The 16,474-nt window shown below is 37.3% G+C and overlaps 1 protein-coding gene across 20 annotated transcripts; it reads left to right on the top strand.

Moving 5' to 3' along the window:
* The first annotated feature begins 4,280 nt into the window (after positions 1-4,280).
* Positions 4,281-14,322, top strand: LOC141639058 (uncharacterized). Of its 20 annotated transcripts, none has more exons than XM_074448248.1 (5): positions 4,288-4,638; positions 5,066-5,145; positions 5,471-5,727; positions 7,283-7,350; positions 7,701-14,322. In XM_074448248.1, the coding sequence occupies exon 5, from the start codon at positions 9,670-9,672 to the stop codon at positions 10,801-10,803; it is 1,134 nt and encodes a 377-aa protein (XP_074304349.1). In that variant the 5' UTR covers positions 4,288-4,638; positions 5,066-5,145; positions 5,471-5,727; positions 7,283-7,350; positions 7,701-9,669; the 3' UTR covers positions 10,804-14,322. The 20 variants fall into 20 exon arrangements, 16 of the variants coding, with proteins under 16 accessions (XP_074304342.1, XP_074304339.1, XP_074304344.1 ...); XM_074448250.1 differs by having other exon boundaries at positions 5,018-5,067; positions 5,480-5,727; XM_074448246.1 differs by having other exon boundaries at positions 5,018-5,067.
* The last annotated feature ends 2,152 nt before the right edge of the window (positions 14,323-16,474 follow it).

The raw sequence follows: 16,474 nt of genomic DNA, 5'->3' as shown, positions 1-16,474 counted from the left end.
CACGGTCAATTAACTACGCACCATGGCTGGCAAGCCTTACTACGCATCGCGGCTGGCGAGCCCTCCTCATGTATGCACCACAGCTGGCGAGCCTTTGTCCGCAAACACGCAAGGACGTATCCGAAGATGCCTCGGGTATGACTCCTTCTTATGGCTGGCGAGCCTTTGTACGTAGTCTAACGGACTTTAAACGACCCGCACAGACAGTCGACAGACTCTAAAATATTCCCGACGATAGGTCCTTGGCTCGTACCCTCGAGTCGCCTTGGCGTCGCCCTTCCCGACGGCAAGTCCTTGGCCCGAATCCTTTCGAGCTGCCTCGACGTCTTTTGGGTCTCCAGGTTGTAATCTTCGATTGACCTGGGGGCACTACTTTGACTTTCGCCCTGTCCAAGCCTCAGTCAAAGTGGGGGCTCTGTAGATACCCAGTATCTGCTGAGACTCCAACAAACACCCGATGATTATCGGACTACAATATGTTTTAGAATCGCGGCGTTTGATCGACAGTTTGTGTACAACTTTACGTCAGAAAACATAAAACGATTTCGAAAATAAAACATTTCAAAACTTTTCAAAAGTACCTGGAGTGTTTAATGCATGACGACGGGGTCGCAATGACACTAACTAGAGTCAAAACCGACACCGGACCAAAAAGCGACTCAAAAATTCAAATCCCGACTCCAACAACGAGTCAAACCGAGTCAACCACAAAAAACAAACCATTGCAAACCTTCTATATTAAGATTTCCCGGATTCATGAATGGCCAAGTACCAAACATGTGAGTACAAATCCTAGGATAGAACAAATCATGATTGCACTTGTGTGAAAGTGATAGGACAACTCGAAGACCCGCGACGTGGCTCGCGCCTCTTTAAGAAGCCCAGGTGGCCACGTCGCTCAAAACTCACACAACCACTCATTTTCCTATAAATACCCCTCAAATGCCCCCATTTGAGAACATTCACGAGTGTCTGCCCCCTCTTTTCTCCCTTAAAATTCTCGACTCGACTTCTTAAGTCACAATTCGACGCGTATTTATGACCTACCGATCGTAAATACAAGCCTTACACATTGTTTGGTACCGTCATCGTGAATTAAATCACTTGACCGACCATTTCGACCACTACACCATCACTAATCTTAATAAAACACTCTTTTTACTTACCAAAACGGTTTTAAATCGAGTCTTTTCCGACCAAACGAGTTGTTACACTTACATCGGTTTCTCGCCATAACCAAACATGTAAGTATGAGGGTGTGAAAATCCTTCTTTTATCATGTCTTTCCTTGTTTTATGGCCATAACATGCTAAAACATGCATAACACGATCCAAAACATAGGATAGACGAGCCAAAACTGAGTTTTGGCCTGAGGCAGAAGCCCCTTATTCTGCACAGAGGCCCGCGCCTCAATGGGGTGCCCAAGTCAGAACTCAACCGTGTTTGTTCTCGTCCTTCCTCATTAATATATTTTCATATTTGTAATGGTTTTTTACAATTTCGAATGTTTTCAAACCCTTTTATTTATTTTTACAAATTTTAACCGTAAAACATTTTTCACCCTTGGTTCTTAATACCATGACGGTTTAATCCGTGTTCCGGTGATAATATTTGGTTAATAACATTTAAAGGTATTTTAAAACCTTTTATTTCTTTTCTTTACATTTTGGAAGGTATTTTAAAACCTTTCATCATTTCTTTACATTTCCAAAATAAATGTATTAGTCACAAACACAAAGTCCTCCTTGGTTCTACATACCATGTCGGATTTTAACCCGAGTACGATGATGAGTATTGGCTAATTATATTCAAATGAACTTAAAACATTTAGTTCATAATTATTTTCAAAACTATTCATGTCAAGCTTGTCAAGTCGAACCCGACACCGAATATCATCAAAATAAAGATGATTATTCGAGTCTCGTTCCTCAAATCAACAAATACGGTCTAAACGACCCTTTCAAACCAAAACGGGTTTAAATACCCACTTTTCAACACATTTCATAAACGTTTTTCAAATGGTCAGAGCACGACATATAACCGTTGACTGACCCGCGCCTAAACAGGCCTTTTCTTTCTTATTTTCAAAATCAGGGGAGACCCCCTTGCACCGCCAATAGTCTCGCGCCTCATGTGGCCGCCTGGTGCAGGGTCTGTTCCCTTTTCAGCATTAGTCTAGGAAGATCCCGCCTCCGGCCAACCCGGATATAGGATGGATCAGATGACTATTTGGTCATTCAAAAATCACATTTGCAAAATGCCTTACTAAGACAAATGGATCGCGTTATGCACCATAAACCTAATACTGTAAATGGATGTTTAATTTCCGTCTTGCGTGCAAATCAACCATAAATCCAACTCGACATATTATACTTGATACTTGGATTAAATCAACCGACTTAGAAAGCTCTAACATGTTAGGCTTAAATTATTGGTTGCACATTCATGCATTTAAACCGTTTTATCAACTTTGCATTCAACCAACCAAGATCGATCAGTAGAGGCCGCTACCGCGGACGGGATTGGGTGTCTGATTAAAGGGCTTCCTAATACGTACCTTCACCTCTTACTCAGAAACTTTGGATAGTGGACGACCTTATCCAGGGCGTACGAGAATCATTTAGAGATATGATGCTAAAGAGGGACGATTCCTTATCTTTAGTACCTATGTCAACCCTACTTTGTGCTTCGTTTGACCGAGATATAAAGTGGATTCGAACGGGTTCCAAGAATTCCACAAATGCTTGGTGGCGACTTCGAACATCTTTAATCGTTTCGAGACTCTTACCGAGGTGAAACCGACCGATCTAAAACGATCCGGTCGAAAGCATTTTTACGCCGCCGAGGGTGACTTTCAAAAGACCGATGCACGTCCGCAGATCGACCGGGCTTGCAGGTGGGCCGATGTCCACACTATCGAATCCAAACAAAGCCTTAATGCTTGACTCCTTGGGATATGTTTGGATAAAAAATTAATAGAGAAATGGAGGCAGGGAATGGAATGAAGAGAAAGGAAATGAAAGGATGGGGCTGGGGAATGAAAGAGGGACGTTTGGATAAAAAAAGTTAGGAGGGAAATGGAGGGAGGGAGAGGAGGAAAAAGAATTTCAGTGCATTGGAGGATGGAGAGAGTGAAAGAGGCAATTATACCCTTGTCATATAGTGTAACTAAACAAAGGAAATTAAACTCCTCCCTTTCCTTCCCCTCTATTTCCCCCAGTTACTGGACTATACAACTGGATGTACAATGTTATTGTACATTTAAGGTTATTTTAGTCTTTTTTCAATTACTTTTGCAAAAATAAAAAATAGAGTAATATAATCCATTTTTTAATCCAATCCCCCTTCTCTAACTGCTTCCATATTTTACTAACTCCTCCCCATCTTCCTCCATCATCTAGTTAATAGATCATCTTCTCCCTCAAATTATTATAATTAATTGACTATGCGGAATAAACCATATGACGTGGCTCATGAACATCATATTGAAAGAATTTTTTTATCCAAAATTTCTAATGCATGAAAAAAGTTGAAGCTCGTATTCTTTTACATGAGCTCATATTCTTTTTTAATTAGCTCGTATTTTTATGTGCTCTTATTTTAAAGCTCGTAATCCTTTTAATTTAAGCTCGTATTCTCTTTACATTAGCTCGTATTCTTATCATAATAGCTCGTATTCTTTTATACTCGTATTTTTAAGTTTGTAATCCTTTTAAGCTCGTATTCTTTTTACATTAGGTTGTACTCTTATCTTAATAGTTCGTATTCTTATGTGTTCGTATTTTTAAGTTCGTGATCCTTTTAAGCTTGTATTCTTATCTTAATAACTCATATTCTTATGTGCTCGTATTTTTTAGCTCATATTCTTTTAATAATAGCTCGTATGATTATGTGCTTTTTTTTCACCGAAATATTGTTAGATGCGTTTTTCCCCCTTGATGATGATGTCAATTGATTCCCTTTCACCACTTTAGAATCAAAATTAGGAAGAAGGGAGGCTTGTCGACTGTCGTTTAAGAGAAATTTAGAGAAGAGAAAGAGTAGGGTTTGTCGAGTGAAGAGAAATCAGAATTAGGGAAAGAGGATATCGGTAGATTTTTTTTTTTATTCTTATTAGGCTTTAGATTGTTTGATATATACAATATATGGGTCTGTTGTATAATGCTACTATACAACAGGGTATAGAATCCTATTTGTGTTATTTCCCTTTAATTCACTCAATCCAAATACCCATTAATGAATGTTTGTCAGCATACATTATATGTTGGTATTTCTTTCATGTCATATTCTAAATTAAACAAATTCTAATTATAAAATTAAGGTATTATAGAGAGAGAAGACCGACTCTTTTTCCTCTCCCTTCTCTCCAACTTTCCTAACCTCTAAGTAACCTTTGTACTACTACCACCACCATCCTCCCTACCATCCTTGCTTCCCTCCGAGTACCGCCGGAGATGTGGCTGTTATGTGGCCGATTTCTGGCGGTCCCAATGCTCGATCATGGTTTAAATTTATTGATTTGTTTTTAGCCACTCCTTTTAACCTGCTGTCCATGTTTTCCTCCCATCTCAGATCCCTAGTTGTGTCATCGGAAACCAGATTTGTCCCCTCCATTTTTTATTCCACTGTTCTTTGTTGGTATGTCCCTGCTTTCTCTTAACTTTGTCCTTTGGAGTCCTAATTTGACGTTTTGAGCCCAAATTTTCCTTTTTACTCCTTTAATTAAGTTTAATTGAGGAGATGTGCAAATTAGAGGTTTTGATTATCAAGGTAAACATTGGTGAGCGTAGATTTTTTCTTAGGTGGCCTTTCGTTGTGAATTGATTTGTCTTAACTATTCTTTTGAAGCGGTTCCAACTTCGTATGGTCTCAATATCCTACTTAGTAATGGTGGTGCTTACCCAACGCACCTGGAAACGTTGCATATTTGTAGCACTAGTATGTGTTGGATGTCTGTTCCTTGTCAAAATGCTCCTTTTCTTTTATCCTTTTGCTGATATGTAAGGGTTGACTCAAGTATGCGTATGTCGGTGTAGGGGGAGTGACTCCGGTTGTCTTTGTGCAGAGGTATGAGCGGTTCTTTGCTCTTCGTTGTGGCATATTTCCTTTAATCTTTCTTCCGTGGTCGACTGTCTTATGGAGGCGGTAAGTTTGGGTTAGCAGTGGTGGTGATTGGTTTGATTGTAGTAGTTTTATTTTCGCATCTTGTTAACGTCTTCCTTCCTCGCCAGTTTGACCTTTCTGTTTTTCTTGTTTTTTCGGCTAAAGCTTTTAATTCTCTAGTTTTATACGATGGAATATCAATTACTTTTGTCCAATATTAGAGAGCGTCGAGGATGACGAACTTATCATTCAATCTCTTATGGAATTTGGTGAACCATCTTTTGTGTTGGACCATATAGTTATATGATGATGTTTTGATAATGACCAAGATTATATATATGCTTGTTACTCATAATTAGTTGTTTAGTTTTGATAGGTTAAACATAGTTACACTTTGACAAGATGATTTGTGAAGTAAAGTTATAGTTGTTCTAGCTATAACTTCAAGATTCATTTGAGCTCATGACAAAGTACAAGAATAAGTCCCAAGTAATGATTGTTGAATGTACGAGTTACAAGTGATGAATGTTAAATGAAGTTCAAGATAAGCTCAAGATGAAGAGCTTATGATCATGATGGAAGAGATGAATCCTACATTGAAGATCTTCAGGAAGATTAGATAGCGTAAGTCATCTTTCAATAACGTTGTTTTAAGAAGTAATTTTGACAAGTAATATTATAGCTGTTTTAGTTATAACTTTACTAGTTGAACTCAAAGATATAGGTGATTCTACTATAACTTTGAGTTTCAATATGAAGAACACGGTTTTTATGTTTTTTAAAATCTATTTTTCAAAGCTTAAACCATAAAAAATCTTTAAAGGAAAGTGTTTTTATAGTATAGTGAGATCTGGGACATGATTAGATCGAATAAGTTTGAGATTATCCTATTGATTAGTAAAACAACTTATGAGTTGTCATGCTATCTAGGGTTTTCCTTCTACTCTTATCTAAACCCTAAATCTAATAAATCTTACCTAAGGTTTCGTGAAGAAGGAATTGGGCGTGTGAGCCGTTCTCTTCATACACGGTTTCCCTTTGTGCAAGTTATGGTTTGGAATAAATCCTAGTAATAATTTTTGGTTAAGATATTTTATTTTCATATATTATTTGATTAAATAAAGGGATTAAGATCTCTTTAATACTTGGATAAAAATTGAGGAAATCAAAATAATATTTGTTAAGAGATTTCTTATCTCTTTATATTAATTTTATTCTTTCTTATTCTCCAAGATTAAGGAAAATTTGACTTAATTCCTTTCTTGCCTCCCACACGAAATCTCTTGTGCAAGTTAAAGACTAGATTAAATCTTAAATAATATTTGATTAGAGATTTGTTATCTCTTTTATATTATTAAGATTTATTTTTTCTTTCCTATCTTTTAGAATATTATTATTGGAAAGATAGAAAGAAATATTGGTCTCTTGTGTAACACTCTACACGAGATCTCACGGCATCTAGGGTTTTTAGAAGAAAACCTAGATCTCCTCTTCAACTATAAATACAAACACTTATTCATTCTTTAAAAACACTTTTCAACCATTGAGCTTTAAAACATCCATGCAAACAAAACGTGTTTATCTTTATTTTGCAATTGAAAATTGTTTTTGAAAAGCCATGTTCTTTATTGCAATTACTTTTGAAATTACATTATTGGATAATGTAATACAACGGATTTACGAGCTGTTGGGTACTTTATTGAGTAGGGATTACTCTGTCGAGTAAGTTAGATTGGCATTCTGGAATGCGTTCTGCCTAATGGGTACTCGATCGAGTACGGGTAACTCGATCGAGTAGGCGGTACTCGATCGAGTACCTCGGTTACTCGATCGAGTAAGTCGGGTTATACGAATATTTTGGCTAGGTTTGATAGCAATGCGTGAAATGTTATATAAAGTATATTCGTCAGTTTCTTTTGCTTTTTACCGTATTCTAAACCTTTTTACAAAAGAAAAAAAACAACGTAAGTTCTCTTCTCGCATTGCTATCAAATCCAAGGGCTAGAGTCGTCGGATTTCGGAGTTCTTTATACCATTGAGATCGTCGTATTGTGGATATGATCCTTGTACCGTTTTTATGTCAATTCGTTAGTGTTGTTTAAACCCTAATTGGGTGAATTGAGGGTTATTGGGATTATTGTTGTTTATAGATTGTAATGGTATGATTATGTGATTATAGGAGGTAATTTCGTAGAGGAACGCTTTTGATCCGTTGCTTGTGATTGTTGATTGGTGATTTCGTTCCAGGTAGGGTTTCCCTACTCAGTTATTGTGTAAATTATTATAAGATGGTTGATTGGTTGATTGGCATGATGATTATATCGTAATTGGTTTTGGTATTGTTTTACATTGATATTGTAATTGGTTGTTATTGATTGTCCGTGGTTCGCGAGGTACGGTCTCGGCTGAATGGAGCCAATTGCGGGAGTAACTTCACGCCCTTCATTCGCCTCTTGTGGTTCTGATGTGAACATTATTTGCACACATTAAGTCCCCTAATTGAACCTATTTTGCATACTATTATAACATTTCATAGCCATTTTATCCGTCAAATGCTTTCTATTTTGCTTTCCTAGTGCATTTCGTATGTTTTGTAGGAAAGAAGGTAATTAGGCGGAAATTCCCGTCTACCGTGCATATTTGGAAGCTTATTGATGATATTAGATGGACTAGTATGAAGAGAAGGCAAGAGTGGTGACCAAGGATGTAGGAATAAAGAGTATATAGAAGGCTCATAGGCTTAAAAGCAAGGATGACGAGAAGGAAGACATTACAAGAAGAAATTGCTCAGAACCAAACCGAGAGTTACTTCTTTGGCTCTGAAATTATGCTAGATGAAACGGCATCGAAAAATCAAGTGATATAGGCTTTTGAATCACTCCAATAGGAGTCCAGATGAGAAAATGACGTCTGTTTTACAATCCGAGCTCAAATAGAGAAATTGTCCGCCAAGACGAGCGTCCCGAGACCCAATCCGCTCGTCTCCTGCAGGACGAGCGTCTCCCCTTCAAAGACGCTCGGATTGTTTTATAGACAAGAATGAAGAAGAACACTGTTTTAAGATCCTAGCATCCCGTGCTTGATCCGCTCGTCTCCCCCTGCTACAGTCTGAGCGTCCCGACCCACAATCCGCTCGGATTCCTTCACAGTGCAAAATGTCCTCTTCCTTGTTCCACTCGAGATGCACACATTTTTGAAAGACTAGCAAAAAGGAGACTCACATCTTTCTTTGAGAGGAGCATTTCTCTCCTCAACAATTAGCATTGTCATTTACTAATTTACCCTTGCTTAACCTAATGATCCACTACTATAAATACCCCATTTGTAATAATCAAACCATCAAGTTTTTCCTTAGATTAAATCAAGCTTTCTTAGATTAAATCAACTTTCCTTAAATTATATTAGGAGTAGATTATAATAAATTATCCTTTAATCTTTCCACAAAATTACACATTAATCTTTTCTTAATTATTGTTCAAGTTTATTATTGAGTAATTCAAGTTTATTATTGGGTAATTAGAAGATCATTTGGGTTTATTGGGAGATTGACAACCTTCCATCAATCATCAAATACTTCTATTATTCTTTGCATTATTATTTTGGAATCTTCATAGGTATAATTCTCTTAATCCTTTTTTTAATAATTGTTAATCTTTCTTACTTGTTCATCATGTTTTGCCTTGTTAATATGATTGACAACCTTGTTAGCATGTTAAACTTGATATTGAGTGATTAGTCTCATATCTAGGATTAATGGGTAATTAGGGAAAACCAACATGGAGAATGATTCATGTTTAATCTAATATGTTTTCATAATTAAATTGCTTGTTTGTTGTATTGTTAACCTATGCACATGTTATGTTTGATGAAATGCTAAGCCTATGAATCCTTGCATTTACAACTATCTCTTATCTTTTCAATGAGACTAGTAAGATATAAACCAACTCGAGTCTTATTAGACCATGCATAGAAGTGATTAGGAGGAAACTAAGTCGACTTGTAGGTGTTGTACAATCTAATCGATTCGGCTCCGGGACCCAACTCTTCCTAAGAACCGTAAGACATAAACCAACTCGGTTCCTTTATAACATTAATTGCTTGCAACTTTGAGAACATGTTTGTATGGTCAACTCCCATGAATCCCTTGTGAACCCATGACATCCTAGCATACTTTATTACTTGTTTACACCCTTATTTGCTTTATTGTTTGTTTTACTTTATCGCTTGCATTAGTTTAGACACAACTATAAACCCAAACAAATTGTGATACTAGCATAAATTGAGATAGATAGACTTAGAACCCAAAGCACACCGTCTCATGGATCGACCTCGACTTACCACTAACTAGTTGTTTGTTGAGAATATAAATGTGTTTGATTGGATGTGTGACGACCAACTCTTGTCCGACCAAAATGGCGTCGTTGCCGGGGATGGTGCTATGTGACTAAGTTCTTACTTGTTTGCCTATTTTGATTTTGCTTTCACCTTGAAGAACTTGTTCCTCAAGGATTGTTCTTTCCATTTTTGTGCAGTTTCCATACTTGTAGTTGTTTCTTTGTCTTAGCTATGATGGCTCAAGACTTGACATATGGAGTGTGTGGTGGATCTTTTGAGTATGACTATGGGTATGGGGAGTTTGAGGAGCAAGTCAACACAAACCTACCTTACAACTTATACGATGAAAATCCTAACTACTACCCCAACTTTTCCCACCAAAATCACCACATTCAATATCAACAACAACCACCCACTCAAAACTCACTTTACAACCAATTCCAAATGCCACAATATGAGCACTTTCACACCCACCCACAACAAAAAGATGAGCCCAACTTTGACATTCAAGATATGATTCTCCAAATGATGGGAGACCAACAAAATTTCTTCACAAAAATTCTAGAGGAGAGCCAAAATAGGAGCAATGTTCTTCAAAGCATTCTTACCCATGGTGAGGAGTTGTCTATTCGAATTGCCCAAATGAAAGAAACCCAAGAAAAACCCCAAACAAACACTCTCCACCAATCCTTGAGCATTGAACATGAATGTGAATTTGAGGCAATGACCTTTGATGAAGAAGATATGAAGTGGGAAGAGCCAATCTCCTTGAGCTCTTGTGAGTATGAAAGTGTGGTATTTGATGAGGAAGACATGAGGTTGAGTAAGCCAAATACTCTTAGCCTTTGTGAGTATGAGGGTGTGACTTTTGATGTGAACATTGAGGTGTTGGAGAAAGAGTTGATGAGGAGGAGTGAAGCCCCCATCTATGATTGGTATGGAGATAGCGATGATGACAAACCTATGGAAGAAGCTTATGCGGGATATGTGTCTTGCAATGAAGAAGATAAATGGAGTTGTGAGATTGCCTTACTTGAGGAGCCCATCCTTGAGAAGTTTGAGTTATGCTTCCATGAAGAAGATGAATTCCTGTTTCCTATTGACCATGAAGACTTTTTCGCACCCACCATGAAACCTATGATTGTTGGAGATGATATGGTGGACCTTCTCCAAAAAGTCAAATTATCATATAAAGGGTACTTGGTGGAAAAGCTCAAGAACAAACTTGCAAATGAACGTGCTTGTGGCGATTTGGCACCCACAATCTCAACTCCTAAGGTATCTGATCATCAATGTTATGAGAATTCTCCTTCTTCTTTGGAAGGATTGACAAACCCAAATGCTATCATCATCACAAAAAAGTAAAGGAGAAGGTGGTGAGTGGAGGTCTCCGGACGAATATGAGCCATACTTCATTCCTCATGTTGACAAGAATCATGGGCTTGTTGATTTGAAGCATTGGGAAAGCTCTAGTGCCAAGGACAAGGTGAAATAAAGAACATATGACAAACTTCCTTGGCCAAATTTCATGTTCAAATGGAGCAACCCATACTTATGCTTATTTGGAGCTTGTTCACAAGCTTTTTATCTTCTTTTAAGAGCCTTGAGCTCTATGGACAAAACAAAGAATTTCAACAAATTAAACTAGTTTGGTGGAGTCCTATCTCAAACCACCATTTGTAAGATATCCTTTCCTTTGATTTTGCATTACATTTACACTTGCATTTAGTTATATACATTTAGCATGCATTTGTATTATATTTCATATTCCATTTACATTAGTTAGTTCATTTAGTATAGTTTGCATTGTAGTATATCTCACATGTCTCATATAGTTAGTTGCATTCATGCATAGTCACTAATGACCAATCCTATTCTTTTCTACACTAGAAATAGTGCTTAAATCGGTTTGGGAGGTTTGATCATAGGTGACCATAGTTTACTAGAAATCATGCATCACATAGTATAACTTAGATTGCATTCATTTGTTATATATGTCATATAGAATTGCATTTAGTTAGAGTATTCATATCATATCATTGCATTTGTACTTTAATTTCCATAAAATCAAAAAAAAAAATCCAAAAACATGTATTTCTTTTTCATTCCTACTCCTACATGTACATTGAGGACAATGTTCAAAATAAAGTGGGGGATGAGAATTTATATTCCAAAATGCATAAAAATTGAAAATTTTTGAAAAACACAAAAACCTGTCTTTTTATTTCATAAAATCAAAAACCATAAAAATTTGAAAAATTAAAAAATCCAAAAACACGTTCATTTCCTTTATAGTGTAGTCTTGTATATATTGTTTGTATATATTGTGTTTGTCTATCCTTTTTCACATTGATCGACTAAGCCACATCCGAGACATGAGGATATTGAAGACCGCATGGTATGATCTTTCCAATCTCCTTTTTCCTCTTTATGTTAATGACTATGTGGTTTTATTTTGATTGATGCGGTATAAACAATGTGAATTTAGGATTGCATTTAGTTTATATGACATAATAGTTGGTAGAAGCATATGCATTAGGATGTATATATGTTAGTTGCATCATGGCATATAGTTGCATGTTAGAAAAATTTTGTGAAAGCATCTATTTGGGAAACATGACAAGTATATAAGGCCCTTGTAGATACTTTTTCTTCTTAAGACTTTGCTTGTTAGAATACTTGAAAAACACCCTAGGATGTGTCATACTAGTATCCTTTGACCCATGGATTAAGGCCTAGTCAAGAGTACCTTGTGGTGTGATAACTCCTTTGCTACCGTTTATTCCAAGGTGACCCTTGAAACCATGCAACCATCATTCATCCATGTTCTACCATACATTTTATCATCAAAGGGAATGGGAACAAAAATTGTTCAAATTTGAGTTCAAGAAATGAAAATGAAAAAAAGTTTGCAATTGCATCAAATGAAAAGAGGAGCAAAAATAGACTCCTAATACTTCAAATATAAGCACTCTCCCTAAAAATGGGGCGACTTTGAAAATGTTCAAAAGAAAATGCAAAAGTTGAAAAGTTGTCAAGTATTGAAATGCCAAAAATCAAAAAAAATGGCAAAAAGAAAGTGTTCTCAAATGTCAAATGCCATAAGAAATTGGGGGGAAAAACAACAACAAAAGCAAACTCCCAAATGCAACTCAAGTTCTATTGATCCCTTTTCCATCGTATCCACTTTTGTGCATGGTAAAGAGGGGACGACCCTTCTTCTTGTCTTGGCGAGAAGGGGAATTCCGCGATCCTCCAGTGTTTCTAACACCATAGGGAGTCTATTCTTGACAAAAGCATTTAACGATTGAGGACAAAGGTATTACCCAAGCTTGACACAACTTGGAGGTGATTTATTGGTATCCTTCTAGGCTTAGTAGTTTGAAGAAACCGTATCTATGATGGAATGTGTAACCTTAGATTGCTTCCCTTGTAGATAATTTCCGCCACTTAGATGAGGAAAGTGGCTATTATTTTGTAGATGCATCCATTACTTGATTTTGTGTGCTTAAATGCTTGGATGTGTCGCCATTTTGGCAAGCCCCACCTTGCCTTGCAAGAAGGTATCCTACCTCATGGTTGTCTTGTTGTGAGTTGAAGGGGCGGAGTGAGACTCGCTAATTGTCTCATATCGGTTATATTAGTAGGATAATTTAAATAAAGGTCTAGTTTTTATCACCTCTTTACTCGGGACGAGTAAAGTTCGGTTTGGGGATATTTGATGTGGACATTATTTGCACACATTTAGTCCCCTAGTTGAACCTATTTTGCATACTATTATAACATTTCATAGCCATTTTATCCGTCAAATGCTTTCTATTTTTCTTTCCTAGTGCATTTCGTATGTTTTGTAGGAAAGAAGGTAATTAGGCGGAAATTCCCGTCTCCCGTGCATATTTGGAAGCTTATTGATTATATTAGATGGACTAGTATGAAGAGGAGGCAACAATTGTGACCAAGGATATAGGAATAAAGAGTATATAGAAGGCTCATAGGCTTAAAAGCAAGGATGACGAGAAGGAAGACATTACAAGAAGAAATTGCTCGGAACCAAACCGAGAGTTGCTCCTTTGGCTCTGAAAGTATGCTAGATGAAAAGGCATCGAAAAATCAACTGATCTAGGCTTTTGAATCTCTCCAATAGGAGTCCGGATGAGAAAATGACGTCTGTTTTAAAATCCGAGCTCAAATAGAGAAACTGTCCGCCAGGACGAGCGTCCCGAGACCCAATCCGCTCGTCTCCTACAGGCGAGCGTCTCCCCTTCAAAGACGCTCGGATTGTTTGATAGACAAGAATGAAGAAGAACACTGCTTTAAGATCCGAGCGTCCCGTGCTTGATCCGCTCGTCTCCCCCTGCTACAGTCCGAGCGTCCCGACCCACAATCCGCTCGGATTCCTTCACAGTGCAAAATGTCCTCTTCCTTGTTCCACTCGAGATGTGCATATTTTTAAAGACTAGCAAAAAGGAGACTCACATCTTTCTTTGAGAGGCGCATTTCCCTACTCAACAATTAGCATTGTTATTTACTAATTTACCCTTGCTTAACCTAATGATCCACTACTATAAATACCCCATTTGTAATAATCAAACCATCAAGTTTTTCCTTAGATTAAATCAAGCTTTCTTAGATTAAATCAAATTTCCTTAGATTAGATTAGGAGTAGATTAGAATAGATTATCCTTTAATCTTTCCACAAAATTACACATTAATCTTTCCTTAATTATTGTTCAAGTTTATTATTGAGTAATTCAAGTTTATTATTGGGTAATTAGAAGATCATTTGGGTTTATTGGGATATTGACAACCTTCCATCAATCGTCAAGTACTTCTATTATTCTTTGCATTATTATTTTAGAATCTCCATAGGTATAATTATCTTAATCCTTGTTTTAATTATTGTTAATCTTTCTTACTTGTTCATCATGTTTTGCTTTGTTAATATGATTGACAACCTTGTTAGTATGTTAAACTTGATAATGAGTGAGTAGTCTCATAGCTAGGATTAATGGGTAATTAGGGAAAACCAACATGGAGAATGATTCATGCTTAATCTAATATGTTTTCATAATTAAATTGCTTATTTGTTGTATTGTTAACCTATGCACATGTTATGTTTGATGAAATGCTAAGCCTATGAATCCTTGCATTTACAACCATCTCTTATCTTTTTAATGAGACTAGTAAGATATAAACCAACTCGAGTCTTACTAGACCATGCATAGAAGTGATTAAGAGGAAACTAAGTCGACTTGTAGGTGTTGTATAATCTAATCGATTCGGCTCCAGGACCCAACTCTTCCTAAGAAACGTAAGACATAAACCAACTTGGTTCCTTTACTACATTAATTGCTTGCAACTTTGAGAACATGTTTGTATGGTCAACTCCCATGAATCCCTTGTGAACCCATGACATCCTAGCACTCTTTATTACTTGTTTACACCCTTATTTGCTTTATTGCTTGTTTTACTTTATCGCTTGCATTAGTTTAGACACAACTACAAACCCAAACAAATTGTGACACTAACATAAATTGAGATAGATAGACTTAGAATCCAAAGCACACCGTCTCATGGATCGACCTCGACTTACCACTAACTAGTTGTTTGTTGAGAATATAAATGTGTTTGATTGGATGTATGACGACCAACTCTTGTCCGACCAGGTTCCCGTCATAAGGGGGATGTGCACATTAAGAAACATGGGTTATTCGCTCGATGGAGATGAGCGAGTCTTAGGTGGGAACGGCTGCGGTCCACCACTGGTGGTGTGGAATATCTGTTGCGATGGATATTCTCGCAGGGCTACACACTTTAGTGTGTAGTCAGATGATTGGTGATGTGACGGTGTTGAGGGATTGTGATTGTGTTTCTGTTTGTTGTATTATCTTGTATTGTTTATGCAGTAACTGACCCCGTTAAAAGTTTTGAAAACTAGGGTGATCCATTTGAGGATGGTGAGCAGTTGTTTAGTAGGTATAGTTTGGATGCGCAGGGGTTAGCTGGGGATGAAGTCACCACGAGTCAGACAGTAGTCTTCTGTTGTTGTGTCATGACATTTTAAGTATTTTAGTTGGTTTTGGTTTAGAATAGTTTAAATTTATTTACTTAAAATATGTTTCTTGATGGTCAATTTAAATTACAATGCTTCCGGTAACCGAGATTGTAGCACTCTCATGCATTAGGTGGTCTTGGTAAGGCACCTTGGTGTATGAGGGTCTTTCAAACTGGTATCAAAGCGACGATTTAGAACCTGTAACTAATTAACCCAATGAATATAGAGAGTCAAACTAAAATGAACCCGGGTAGGAGTTGTTAGGAGCTAATGCAAAGGCTTGGGAAAGTCCTAAAGTCGCGAACTCGCCCTATAACTTTGAACCGGTCACTATGGGGTGTCATGGGATCGCTTCTTGTTTACTTTATTTCATATGCATATGTTGAATGAAGTGTATGATGGATGAATTGGTTGAAAAAGATGAAGTAGTGATGCATGATAATATGATTTATGGTTTAAGCATGTTTATGTGACGAAAGTGAATTCATAAAGTTGTGGTATTAGTAACATATGAATAGGAGTTGTGATGTATAATTATGATTTGGTTTTACATAAAGTTATATAGTAAAGGCATGCGGGTAGTGTAGTATCATCAGCATGACTCGATCGAGTGGGGGAAACTCGATCGAGTAAGGTGGGCTTGATCGAGTATGCTGAGCTCTATCGAGTGGGTATATGCATACGTTGGGCAGTAGCTACTGGTTTGTTCTACACGATCGAGTAAGGCGAGTACTCGATCGAGTGCCCGATACTCGACCGAGTACATATGTGACTCGATCGAGTATGTTTTGTGATAGTTCTGGGCAGGTTCTGGAGTTGGGGTACTCGGTCGAGTTTGTGTCTTACTCAATCGAGTATGTGTGGTTACTCGATCGAGTAAGTTCTGTGCGGTTCATATTTGCTTTGAGCCGTAGGCTATGTGCTCACATTTATCTCCCTTTTATAGCTCAAAGATATGCCGCCAAAGAAGTCAGCTTTGTA

Source organism: Silene latifolia, unplaced genomic scaffold (genome assembly GCF_048544455.1).
Source record: "Silene latifolia isolate original U9 population unplaced genomic scaffold, ASM4854445v1 scaffold_266, whole genome shotgun sequence".
NCBI lineage: Eukaryota > Viridiplantae > Streptophyta > Magnoliopsida > Caryophyllales > Caryophyllaceae > Silene > Silene latifolia.
Note: the sequence above shows the minus strand (reverse complement) of the source record. Positions and strands in the feature narration are given on the sequence as shown.

Bases quoted from the DNA above. Each gene is read 5' to 3' on its own strand.
- LOC141639058 (XM_074448241.1), top strand. From the start codon at position 9,670: ATGATGGCTCAAGACTTGACATATGGAGTGTGTGGTGGATCTTTTGAG.